This window comes from Cebus imitator, unplaced genomic scaffold (genome assembly GCF_001604975.1).
Source record: "Cebus imitator isolate Cc_AM_T3 unplaced genomic scaffold, Cebus_imitator-1.0 Scaffold83, whole genome shotgun sequence".
Lineage (NCBI taxonomy): Eukaryota > Metazoa > Chordata > Mammalia > Primates > Cebidae > Cebus > Cebus imitator.
This window is the reverse complement of record NW_016107398.1, coordinates 2,301,612-2,315,746: the sequence shown is the minus strand read 5'-3', so window position 1 is coordinate 2,315,746 and position 14,135 is coordinate 2,301,612. Positions and strand designations below refer to the sequence as shown.

The window sequence follows — 14,135 nt, the reverse complement described above, 5'->3', positions numbered from 1 at the left end:
TTTTCTGTTAATAATTTTTATTAAAATATTATTTTTCATCCAGGGTGTCTTCCAGAATAATTCCTTGTTGCAAATAGAGATATATTATTCTTTGTAAGTAGGAAAATATTTCTTTTATTTATTAATCCAATCAAAAATGATGAATGCTAAACTAAAATTCCCAACCAAAATTCCAGAGATGAGCAAAACAAATGCCTGCGGAAATAAGAAAAAAAGACAAACAATACAATCAGCGTATTTGTTAAACTTCCATACTCCGCAATAATGTATTTTATATTTTGTAATACATTGACTTTCTTGATGTAGGTAAAATAATATAAACTGACAAACTATTTCTTAAAAATAAACCTTAAAGAAGGAAACAAAAACAACCTACCCCAAACTTTTTCCACGAGAGAAAATCCTCTCTGCTAAGTTTAAGATAAAATAGTCCTGGGAATATAAAAATCAAACATGTTGATGTACTGGCACCTTTAAATCAGAGAGAAAAAAAGAGAGGATACTGCTGGATTCAGATATAAGGTTGGGTAACAATTTTATCAATTTTATTATTTTATTAAGTTTTGAAGCAGAAAACTTACCAACTACACCAAACACACTTCTAATGTCAGGAACATATATTGCAAGCAAAACGATGATAATATTGAGTGCCAGAGTGATAAAAAAATGGCAAATCCATGAGAATGGAAAATTGGAGAAAAACATCATCATTACAGCTTTTCTGGCCTGTATTACAGAAAAAGAAACATTTAGCAAAGAGGAAGTATCAAAGTCAAAATATTTGCTGAGAGAAACATATACAATAACCATAATATTTTTGCCTCCTACATCATTTAGATTCCAAAAATGCAGCATAAACTATTATTATAAAGTGTACATACACAAAAACTGTTTATACACTAAACCTTTCCATGTAAGCTTCATAAAAATTATTTAGCTTAAATGCTAGAAAAAATTTTCACATGCAATTTTTTAGGTTGCATAATTTTTTAAATTACCAGCAATAAAAATATAAAAAATCTCAAAGAATCATTTTCATTAAATTCAACAGATAAAAAAATAATTTATAATAGAAAAAGAAATCATGGCATGGGAAAGAAACACCACTTACTATTTTATTTTATATATGTTTCACAGCCTGTAAATATGAAAAAATAGTTAATTATACTTCCCACTGCTAAAGGGACAGCAGGCAGTCACATCCCACAAAAATTTATCCAGTCCCTGCTGTAATCTTGGCACTGTAGCCCAAACAGGGAGGAGGCCTGAAGCCTCAGTTCTTACAAAACTCAGCATTAGAGAAAATCCATACAGATGCATTTATACCCAAAGCCTTTCTTCCCATTTTCTCAGAAATCTGTTCTGCCCCTTAAATTACAATTCTAGAGCAAATAAAATGTTTTGACCAAGATTGAACTAGAATGCCCGTGTGAAAATAAATTTACAATAAACTAGAAGGAGCTTATTTTTGCTGACTTGACTTTTCTTCATGCACTTTTTTTGAAAACAGAATTAAAGGTGGGGGTTGACACAGAATTAAAGGGGGGAAATACCAAAAACTTTAAAAGAACTATAGTTTCTAAATTGGAAACAATGCTGTGGGAGAACGTAAATCTAAATAAACTAAATCTAAAAAAGCACAAATTAGCTTAGTGGCTCACTGTTATTTTTATGCTTTCATGGAGCCATATGCAAGTATGAAGTCTTTGATCAATTACTTGACAAGCGAATAAAATATACAAGACTAGATGTGACTCAAACATTCTATTCTGCAAAGAATTAGTGTTGCCCTATTAGGAAGCAGCTATACTAAGCAACAACAACAAAAAAAAAACCATTTAAGAATACTTACAGGGAAGTGGATTAGAGGGACTGTCAAAAGCACAGCAAATAATATGCATAACTTCACAGTCATAACAACAACATCATGTGGTATGTATTTACTATAACCTTTTAGTAATTCTGACTCTACTTTGTCTGTAAATAAAACAATAATAAGAAGGATCACATTATAAAGTACTAAGATGTCAATAGCAACAAAATTGTTCTTCTTTGCACTAATGGATGATAACAGATTTTAGATTCCCATGACCAAATCCTGGCCTTTCCCCTATCCTATGAAACAGACACATTAATTAAATATTTTATTGAATCTATCACCTTTTTTCTTTTAATAAAAACCGGAATAAATAGAACCTCTAAAATTATAACATGACAATGAATATATATATTAAAATATCTCTTTAGAACTTTTCCATAATCTAAGAGTTTGAACATTTCTGCTGTTTGTTTATAAAGTGCTTTCACATGTGTTGTTGAATTTGATCCCTATGATAACAACATTAATATGCAGGTAGGTCCAAAAGTGTTAAATTATTTGCCTCAGATCACATAACACATAGGGGCAGAGCCATGCATCTACCACTTTTTGGTGCTAAAGCCAGTATCTTTACCTCAATACCACAATGTTTTCTAGAATCTCATAGAGTTTGGTGCATGTTACATTTTATCTGTGGATTCATGTTTTAGAACAAAAAGAGGTGTTAGGGAAATGCCTTTCTTAGTAGGCCAGCGTGTGGTGGTCAGCAATAGGATTTATACGTCCTGTCCAAGATTTGCTCCACAGTGTTTTTCCATTGTCACAACATCTCCCTCACCTCAACCTAGACAAGGGGTAAGAAGAGTGAGGGGACTCAGAAACACTGCGTATCAGTGTTTTGTGGGAAAATATCAGTTTGTATTTAACATAGTATGGTGCTTTTTGATTTGGGAGCATATGTTTTAGAAAGGATACTTTGAGGGTAATCAAAACCAAAAGAAAACACAACTCTGTTCTCAGGGAACTTAAGCGATGACATGAATACACACAAATATGATAGAAAGTGTATACACACATATAAGTGGCAAGAGAGTTCTAAACAAGAGCTATGGAGATTCTAAACTGTGATGACACAGAACAATGTTCAAATCCCACCAGTTAATAGCAACTTAACTTCTCTGAGTCTCTCAGTTGCTACATCTTTAAAATGGAAACGGTAATATACTGAACTATAGAGTTACTATGAACTACAGAGTTACTATAGGGATACATATTACATGAGCCAATGCATGTGCACTGATGTTCAAAGATGTGGGGGAAGAGATTCTCTGGAAGCAAGAAGCAGCGCAAGCGAAAGCAAAGGGAATGTGCATCTGAGAAAATAAGTGGTCTAGTAAGTACTACAGAGGATGTGGGTTATAGGGCTGGAAATGCATTTCAGACCTAATAATACAGTTCTGCATGAGGTGTGGACTCAATCTGGTAGGCCACAGAAATGCAATAATGACTTACAAAGAACAGGGTATTATGATCTGAACTAAGCAGGAGTACAGATTGGAAGAAAAAGAGACCCCAAACAGGCCTAACAGCTACTGTTACAATCACTAAAAGGTAAAGAGAATCTGAACTAGACTAGTGATAATGGAAACAAGAGAGAAATGAATTGTCTAAAGTATCAAAGACATACTTTACACAATGTGGGATTTGGACTAAGCAGGAGACTGAGAAGAGCCAGGAAATCTGGATTCTATTTCCAAATCTGTGAGATACTTGTGAGTCTTTGGAGAAATATGGTAAACTATTTTATTTCCATTTTCTGAATCATAAAATGAGCTATTAACACTTCTGGCTTAACAACCTTGTAGACTTTTTAAACGGCCTGGTTATTATGCAACATTTGGGCATTGGCCTGGCTCACCAGAGGAACCCTTTTCTCTTCCTTTCACATCTGTAATCAGAGCAAGTATCACTAATCTAGGTACATACCTCTAGGTCCCTTTTATCTGACAAAATCTAGAAAGTAACTAAGCTTTGGGAGCTCTGGATAAAAGGATCCAAAGTGGCTCTTGAATCTTGAATAACTAGATTTATTACAAATTCAAAATAGATGTCACGTGTCTACTTTCCCAGGATGAAAACCCTTCTTCGGAGCCAGTCACTCTGTATTCTTAACTGAACCATAACATATGTGAGGGATAGAGTACTGCATGCTTCCCTGGATTCAGACAAATCTCTACAAATCTCAGAAAGGACCTAATGTTGATCTCTGCAAGTTATATATGCCATTGAAGTCAGGAGGCTGTCTTGTTTAATACACATTGTCAAACACGGTATTAAGTTTACAAAGATTATCACAAAGTAGCAGAAAGAACACTGGATTAGTATTCAGGAAACCTGCCTTTAATTCTGTGACAGGTCACATCGCCTCTCTGGGCTTTAGTTGCTCATCTATTAAATGAATTGTAAGCCTTAAGTTGAGGCTAGCCCTTGATAAGACCTCAGGTTCAATCAGCAGTTTCTTCCAACCACACAAAGCTCCTGTTATCCTGATAGAAAGATATGATCAAAGGCTTTTCTTTGTTATGATTCACAATTCAAGAGCAAATCATTATCTGCCTCTTCTGTCTTTGGAGAAAACTCACTTTTGTTTCCTTTATTCAATCAATCAATCAATCATCTATCTATATAATCCATCCATCAATCCATCTATCCATCCATCCATCCATCCATCCATTCATCCATCCATCCATCCATCCATCCACCCACCCGTCTGCCTGCCTGCCTGCCTGCCTGCATGCCTGCCTACCTACCTACCTATCAATCAATCATATACCTACCTACCATGTGATTTTTCTTAGATGTATATTTCTCCATTATATAAAATTTGCATACTCAGAACAATCTGCATTGGTGAAGAAGGGATTACATCAGAGACAACATAATGGCTTTACCTGATAACTAGGCAAATCCCTGTCTAGGAAACATGCTATCTACATGATGAAAACCTTTAGCCTTTGTGTTCAAGCAATAATGTTAGATAGATAGATTATACATAGATATAGACATAGACAGATGCCTACAGCTTAAGTGAGTCACCTTTTTCTAAAAGTTCACCTTAACAGAAACTTGGAATAAAGGATCTGGCTTCTGTGGCATAATTTCTGAGGAGACAGCACAGTAAAAAAGGCATTGGCTTTGGAGACAGACAAAACTGGATTCAAATCCCAATTTCATTATTAATTGGCTTCAATATCTGGTCTAATTACTCAACCTAAATGAACCTACACTGAGCTTGCAGAGTTGTTATAAGGATTAAGTTAGGCAGTATATAAAAAATACCTAACACTCTCTTAAATGTTAGCTAAATAAATGTAGTAGTTTCCATCCCTCCTCCACATCCCTTTTCAATCTAATACAGCTACAATTTAATACAGCTTCTAAGCACCTAATGGTGATTCACATAACTATTTCTCAGTTAGCCTGGATATTGGTAAGCCATCTGAGTTTTCTTCCAGATAGCTCTATTTATCTATAGGGAGAAGAAGGAGGCCAGTGTTTTTGGACTTTTTCTCATTGCTGAAGATCCATAAATATAACAGTGTTTGTGCCAGGTGACAATTTTCATAAAAAGAAATACAGAGCTAGGCTGCTATACAAAATATTTTTGAATCCAAAGAGACCATGTTATAGTATCTTGTTGACACAGAAAAGTCTTATTGAGTTCAAGTCTGTATTAAAACTAACAAAAAACCGAATATCCAAAAATAAAGTTTATCTATTTAAGTAATTTTGTTTTATTAATGATGATCAGAAAACCTTGACAATCTGTTGTAACTTTTTTTGTACTGTCTCTAGCAAGGCACCATGCTCACACTGGAAATAATGCTTTTCCTGATGGTGTACATGGAACTTTACTTTTTCCTGAGGTTCTTAACAGAAGAGGAAAAAGAAAATCAACATACAAAGCAGGTAAGTTTTGCAAAAGAAAAAAAAACCACAATTTTATTTTTGTTGCATAAATTTGAAAGAACCTGTAAAAAAAAAATTAAGGAGAAAGGTCATGGGGCATCACAGAATGCACATCTGCTGAATCCTGTAATAATCAGGTCTGAAGGCAGAGACATCTGACATCTAAGTATACAGCTATAGTCCAGTGTAAAACCCTTTGCTTTCTCAACTTGCTCTTTTGCAATTAAGATGACTGACTCACCAAAGCCCCAAATTTTTGAATTAGACTAGTATACTGAATTCAAAATTTAAGAAAAACAAAATCATTAAAATTGTACATTTTTTTCTTATAGAAAGAATAAATGCCCCTAAGCCTGAAGTTTTCCTTAAGTGGTTAAGAAAATTTCCATATGAAGTTATTAATCTTAAACCTGAACTACTTTCGTAAAAGAAAGATAATCCAATTCTTTAGGCCTCGAGAGGCACCACAGTACTGCATTGTAATCTGGCGATCTGAACAAATTAACTTAGTAATAAAAGGCATAAACAAAGTCTACACATTGGTGTGAGGCTATCTATATAACTATTATTTTGTCATCTATAATTTTAAAATATACTTACCATAAAAAGTGAGGTACCCAAAGAGTGCAGATATAAAATAAATGAGAAAACTTAAAGCAATTGCTGTATTGGTAACATTCTGCATTCTTTTCTTTGAAGGACTAAAAGACAAAAACAGCAAAGGTAGAATATGTGATGTGAATTATATCTAAAGCAGCAAGCTAATCAAGAGAATTCCTAATCTCCCAAGCTAGTCAAGAGAATTCCTCAATCATTTAAGCCCACTTCATCAGTAAGCATATAATAGAATTCATCATTTGAAATTAGTACACAAAGATTACTCTTCTTCTCCTTCTTCTTCTTCTTGAGGCAGTCTCGCTCTGTCACCCAGGCAGCAGTGCAATAGCATGATCTTGGCTTACTGTGAATTCCACCTCCTGGTTCAAGCTATTCTCCTGCCTCAGCCTCATGAGTAACTGGGATTACAGGCGCCCGACACCACACCCGGCTAATTTTTTTGTATTTTTTAGTAAAGACGGGGCTTTATCATGGTGGCCAGGCTTGTCTTGAACTCCTGACCTCAGGTGATTCACCCATCTCGGCCTCCCAAAGTGTTGGGATTACAGGCATGAGCCACCATGCCCGGCTTCAAAGATTACACTTCTAGGAAACATTATCAACTTGAACAGAACTAATTCTTGGTTGTTTTGTTTTAAACTAACACTTAGAATCCACTGATAAGAGAAAAGCATTAATAAAAGAGAATGTCATTCAATCTGAAAGCCCTAGAGGTAAAAAGATACACAATATAGTTAAAATATTCCAGGACTCTACAGTACCTTTGAAGTTCACAGTATATGGGTAATACTGAGGTATGGCAGAGAAATGAAAAAGCCATGGTTGGTAGGGCATAAGCACTCTGAAAAAAATTTCAAAAAGACAAAATTATTAAATGCTTCTCTACTGAAACCATTATTTCATTTGCCAACAAGCTCAGTTCTTTAAAAAATCAATTTGATTAAATTTATTTCATCTTTTATGAGTCATCTCTTTTTAAAACAAGAATTTCTAAAAGAGAAAAACACTTATGATCATCAACAAATATTTTACTTGATAGTTGGCTTGCCTGTACTAGCCAGAATATTTTTTGTCTTCCTTCCCATACCATGTTGCTTTTACTACAATCACTATTTCTACATTAGCTGGATAAGATTTTTAAAATTACATAAGATAAATAATATTTAAATAAGATAAAAATAACATTTTAGAAATGTTCTTTTTTTATTCTTAGTCTTTTAAATGTATACAGAATTTATATATATCTTATTACCCTAAGCGGCACTAATAGTTAATGCTCTTAAACCTGCTTTCATAAACACAATCCAAGGGAATACTGAAAATATTAATTATATTTTAATATTGCCAGCATTTCTGAGTAGGATCTCTTTCAGTGGGAATGAATATCATTTATTCTAGACCTACAAACTCCTAAGAGATCCAATGTAATATACAAGTATAAGGTTTTATTTTGTTTTTATTATTAGAATACTTAAGAGTCAGAGTAAAGCAAAAAAGTTACCATTTAAGTGAAAAATATCTTTACCAAACAGATGATGGTGATCTATTTTCTCCTTTCTGCTCTAAAAAATTTCCACTTAACTTTTAGGCTCTTAAAAGAAATTCCAGAAATGAAGACCTGTTTTGGGACACAAAGCCTAGAGTCTTAATATATCTGAGGAATATTAGGAGAAAGGAAGCTGTAGTGTTTCCTGAGGCTGAATTAGGGGAATAAGAATTTAATTCACAAATTCTCTATTTCATATTTTGCTCAATTTCCTGGCTTGTCAATTATCGTACCTAGATCTTTAAGGCATCTGGAGGTCTTTACCATGTAAAAAATGTGGTAATCTCCCTTCTGGGGCCAGACAGATATTTCTCCTTCAAAAACTAGAGATAAAAAGGAAAATTCCGCATGGAGGAGTAACCAAACTAACATTCTACACTAATAGAGTTGTACATGAGCAGAGGGAACTCTATCATCTGGGACCTATGCAAAACAGCATTTCAGCAGAGTCAGAAAGTATAGACGAAGAAACCTGCAGCAACAGGGAAGACTGGGCTCTTCTAGAAGGGTAAAGCAGAGACCATCCAGGTCACAGTTCTTGTCTCCTCTGCTGATGCTCAGGGACTCTTACAGGCATTTCCAGTATCCTATGGCTTGTAGAGAAGGCAAAAAGATTTGGTCCTCTAGTCTCTACTCCTGGCATCATAAATTTCAACTTTGGAATGTTGGCCAGAATATATATTTGCAGGGCTCAATCACTAGTCCAATGATGAGGCTGTTTAGCTACAGACTAAGGTTCTACTCACAGGGGAAGAGTTTTTGATATAATTGGCTATTTAGCTTTACAAGTCCAGAGGGCAACAGGAAGTCTGTATCCACAGAGGACCTTATTGGCCAGACCAGACATTCGGTAAATCTGTTCTTTTAGGCAAAGGCCCATTTAAAACAGGCTCCATTTAAAGGCATGCCAGGAAAAAAAAAAAGGTGGCTGTTTCATAATGGGCCACCCTGTGTTAAATAATAGTATTCTTCTGGTAGGCAATCCTATACTTAGCACTTTCATGAAAATTAATTAGTTACAGGTACAAAGACCTAAGAGACCCTGTTACACAAACCTCTTAAAACTTGAAATGTGAAAAATCAACTAAAAGTATCTGTTAATAACTTACACACCTCTTTGGAGAAATGAAAGAGCTTTGGTTTACAATCATCTGTAGCATTTGAAATCTGTTTAAGAGTATTGAGGGGAAAAAGAGAAACCAACAGCCATTAAATTTCAAATATATCAATAAAAATGATGAATTTATTATTACTAGGCTTTCACATCAAAATATTTCAAAACAAAGTTCTAAAATGCAATATAGCCATTACTTTTTCATTAATCTGAAAAGAATCAATAGTCTTTCTTTTCTTTTTAGTTTGAAATAAAAAGGAAGAAACTGAGAAGAAAATATAAGCTATTACCTGGAAGCATTTCTCTACATAATTTAATGTCAGAGGACAAGGGATGGACCATTTTTTAATTATTACCTAAAAAAGTAAACAGAATCAGCACTCAGATCATTTCTTATAAGATTTAAAAAAATGAATTTAAATAGGTCAATATCATTTCAATTAATCTAATACCATATCAAATATGATGCTAACAGGAGTCTCTGCTTCTATGACTTTTCCTAGTTAGAATGGGGTCAACATTTAACATGATCACCTGTGATAGGGAGGGGGTTGGGGACCACAAGGTGTTAGAGATCTTCCACATTAAAGACTAAGGGTACTCTGTGTCAACATTCAAAATTCCAACAGCATCAAGGCTTTTTTTTTTAAGTGCAACTTAAAATAGGAACACCTTGTTTTCGGTGACAGTCATACAGGAATACGGTTATTTGCGGAGCAGGTATCAGTAGTGACTAGAGAAACATTTAATAGCAGTTTACGGAAATGCCATAGGAAGAAATAAGTAGAGACGCTATATACAGGAGAAGCTCAGGGATTTCTGATGTATGTATTAAGTGCTGCCCTCCTTACTTTTACAGATTTGTATTATTTTTGGTGAATGTAGAGAAAGCTGGCTGGAATAAGAGCATAGAGCTAGGGAACTCCAGCTAGTAAAAATAAATTTAAACAAAAAACATTAAAAGAAATCGTAGGGGTGCTGTTTCCCAGAATTAATCCATGAAAATGTTTCCGGTTTTTACTCTTAATTGTGGCCATCCTGTTCTTAGACCTATAGTTGAGACTCTGTCAATATGACCATTGTTGCTGTTGTTTCAGGGCACATAATTACTCTCTAAATGTTTGCTCCAGGCTTAGTCCCAGTGCACACAGGGGCAAGAAAGAATAAAGAATTTGTCCTTTGTAGGAGATGAATACGTAAACACCATTTCTATTCCTACTTGGTATTTATCTAGTTTTGGATTTTGACTAATTTAATCAAAATTTTATACACTGATAAAACAAATCTAAGGAAATTGTATACTTTTAGGATTAAGTTAATGAGTGAACTAAATAATCACTCTTAATTAAAAAACTCACCAAGAAAAAAATTATTATATAAACCGGACAAGTTGCTTTGACATTTCTTAAGTTTTCAATATGACATAAAATGAAATGGTTAACTTATCAAAAGGAAATAACAAAATCAAAAGCAATAATCTCACCATCATTTTCTTGATAGGTTTAAAAAAAAAAAAAAAACCCATGAGGATGGGGTAAGGGAGAAGCTAGAGAAGTAAGGTTGTTATAAGGTCTCTCTTCAACCACACTAAAACTGCTCCAAATTCAGTTTCTTGGTTTTTTAGACAGGGTCTCACTCTGTCACCCAACCTGGAGTGCAGTAACACAATCTTGGCTCACTGCAGCCTCCACATCCCAGACTCAAACCAACCTTCCACCTCAGCCTCCCAAGTAGCTGGGACTACAGGCATGTGAGCATCACATCCAGCTAATTTTTGTGGTTTTTGTAGAGGTGAGGTTTTGCTATGTTGCCCAGGCTGGTCTCAAACTCCTGGGCTCTAGTGATCTGCCTGCCTCACCCTCTCAAAGTGCTGAGATTACAGGCGTCAGCCAATGTGCTGGCCCAAATTTAGTTTCTTATATTTTCCCCTTATTAACAGTGCTAGTGTTGGCAGAAACAACCATTTACTGAGCACTTGCTGTGCACCAGGTACCCTGATAAACTCTGTATGTGAGCTACCTTATTTATCAGTTGTTATTTCTTAAGCTTTCAAATCAAAATATTTCAAAGCAATGCTCCAAAATGCAATATAATCATTTTTATTAATTAGAAAAAAATAAATAGCAGCCTGATTTTATATTAATAGACAATTCAGTTACTACAGCTAATTTCTCTGCAAAGATCCATCCCAACTACAAGCCTGCATGGTGATATGGAGTGGACAGAAATAATGTCTCACAAAGTATAAGTATAGAACAGGAGTGAAATGAGACCCAACAACAAAGAGGAAAGATTAGCAGGAAGATTTACCAGCCTTGCTCAGGCTGGTAAAAAAATAAGTCTTGGGGTTGGAAAGACAAAGGGAAAAACGAGATTAAGTATTAAAAACATTTGTTCACTTGCACAAAAGGCCTCCGTTCTCTCTGCTCTATGCCCTTTGCTCAAGTTTTATTTCCTTTAAAACTCTAGCTCTCAGTAAGCCTTCTCTCAACTCTTGAGACTCTAATTCTGAAGCAAATATACCAATACTTAATTATATTGCACACATTGGTCTCCATGTTTGAAAAAAAATTAATCTCTTTTTTTTGAGACAGAGTCTTACCCTATTGCCCAAACTGGAATGCAATGGCTTAATTTCGGCCCACCGCAACCTCTGCCTTCCGGGTTCAAGTGATTCTCCTGCGTCAGCCTCCCGAGTAGGTGGGATTATAGGAACGTGCAACCACTCCTGGCTAAGAAATCAATCTTATCTCCTGTACTAGACTGACAGATCCTTAACACTAGTGTCCAGGTTAAATTCCTACATCCTATAATGCCTAATGTAGTGTTGAGTAGAAGGACAGCTTCTGACTAAAATCCATTTAAATAATTCTCTATTTCGGGCCAGCGCAGTGGCTCACGCCTATAAATCCCAAGCACTTTGGGAGACCAGTGTGGGAGGATCACTTGGATACAGGAGTTCAAGACTAGCCTGGGCAACATAATGAGACTCTGTCTCTACAAACATATTTTTTAAAATTAGCGAGGTGTGGTGGCATGTGGCTATAGTTTTAGCTGCTCAGGAAGCTGAGGCAGGAGAATCACTTAGGTACAGGAGTCTGACACTGCAGTGAGCTATGATCATGCCACTGCACTCCAGTCTGGGTGACTGGAGAGAGTAAGACTGTCTCTTAAAAAAGTTGTCTAATTGGATTACTAACTTACTACAGTGTTGCTTAGAATACTAATCTGTACTTAAGATAGAACTTTAAGAAAGAATGGCAATCTGTGTTCTAAAATGGACCAGAAGAAGTAAATTCTCCAAAAAAGATAAATCCATCTTTTTGCTATCATTCTGAGACATTGATAAAATATTTTTAAAATTGTAAAGTATTTAAGAGGGGGCAAAAATTTAGGTTAAATTTTTTAAATGAAAATATAGATCTGGGAGAACAGATAAAATACAGATTTTAATTTATATTTATTTTTCAAAGAGTATAAGGAAATAATCATTTCGAAACTGATTTTTTTAAAATGTGATATAAATATTATAAATAATTACAAACACATTAACAAAAATAATAAATAAAAAATTGATATTCTTCCAAAATTCTGGGTTAATATATATACATTTCCTTTTCCTAACCACTATGTGTTTCAAAACCTAACACTCAGAGAATCTAAAATAAATATGGTGGCTGGGCGCAGTGGCTCAGCACTCTGGGAGGCCAAGGTGGGTAGATCACTTGAGGTCAGGAGTTTGAGACCTGCCTGGCCAACATGGTGAAACCCATCTCTACTAAAAATACAAAACCAAACAAAAACATTAGCTGGCACCTGTAATCCCTGCTACTTGGGAGGCTGAGTCAGGAGAATTGCTTGAACAGGGGAGGTGGAGGTTGCAGTGAACTGAGATTGCGCCCCTGCACTCCAGGCCGGGTGACAAAGTGAAACTCTGTTTCAAAAAATAAAATTATAATAAAATAAAATAAACATGCCAATTAAAAAGAGCATTAAAAAAAAGTGTACAGAGTGTCCTTCATTGCCCCATTTTAGATTAAATTTAAACTGTGCTCACAGGTAAAAATCTGAGTAGATGGTTTTTAAGGCATTACAATAAATGTAGAATATGGGTATCATTTCCACATGACTGCTACAGTAGAAATCTGCATTTTATTAAAGAGTATATGCCATGACAGAAACAAAACTACAGTAGACATATCATATCAATACATTTCACCTGCATTAAGCTATTGGCTATGAAAACCAAATTACTCCTACCTATGCAATGATTGCATTGCCAATTATCTTTGAGAGAAAAATTCAATATGTTATCTACACTGATCCTCTTTAATATCCATACATTCATTTGCATATGTAGACCACTTCTAACCATGCTTCTCGACAATCAAATTATGATGAAAATATTTAGTTTTTTTCTCTTCAATATGGAGCCTACAAAGTGTATGTTCAATTCACTTATTTGTAAGATATAAGTCAGACAAGTGGGGAGAGAAGAGGAGGAATGATTTTAATGTTGTTAAATTGAACAAATGATTAAATGCAAACACTGTTAAATGTTTTTAGTTTTAAGAGCATTCAATAGAGGATAAATGCTTACATACACTAAAATCAGGGTCACTTCCACTTTGTTTAAATAATTTAAAGTTATTTTATCCCTCTGTCTCAGAAGATAGCTTAGCCTAAGTTAAATGCACCGTAGGTTGTTTTGACAGCTTTAAAATCTGGCTCTATAATATGGCTTAACTACTGATGTGCTCTCCTGTTCTTACACATGGCTATTTTCTTTCATGCATTCTCAGTAACAAGAAAGAGTTGAATCAAGCCTATGAAAAACCCATCTGGACATGCGTATTCTTGGAAAGTTAAAAATGCTTAATTCTACTTAAGGTTTGACATTTAGATACTGATTATGGAATAAACTGCTAAACAAAGAAAAAGGACTTAAAAATTTAACACAATGCTACTATCTTTAGAATGTTAAGATGTTTTAGAAGAATTAGAAGGAAATAAATTTAAATTCTCTTTTATCTTTATATTAAAGTATTTAAAAATATCAAAGTAAGTTA

At 34.7% G+C, this 14,135-nt stretch overlaps 1 protein-coding gene across 3 annotated transcripts in view; it reads right to left on the bottom strand.

Moving 5' to 3' along the window:
- SLC38A6 (solute carrier family 38 member 6) overlaps positions 1–14,135 on the bottom strand; it is a 63,609-nt gene continuing 49,474 nt past the window's right edge. For 2 of the 3 annotated variants that reach the window (XM_017533937.2, XM_037740429.1), the window contains 8 exons: positions 9,357–9,422; positions 9,066–9,119; positions 7,168–7,247; positions 6,389–6,489; positions 1,853–1,977; positions 582–726; positions 377–471; positions 96–195 (listed from right to left, as the gene is read on the bottom strand). In XM_017533937.2, coding sequence (XP_017389426.1) covers positions 115–195; positions 377–471; positions 582–726; positions 1,853–1,977; positions 6,389–6,489; positions 7,168–7,247; positions 9,066–9,119; positions 9,357–9,422 — 747 coding nt within the window. In that variant the 3' untranslated portion in view covers positions 96–114. Of the gene's footprint in view, positions 196–376; positions 472–581; positions 727–1,852; positions 1,978–6,388; positions 6,490–7,167; positions 7,248–9,065; positions 9,120–9,356; positions 9,423–14,135 lie in introns of all 3 variants that reach the window. The other variant, XM_037740428.1, reaches the window with a different exon arrangement.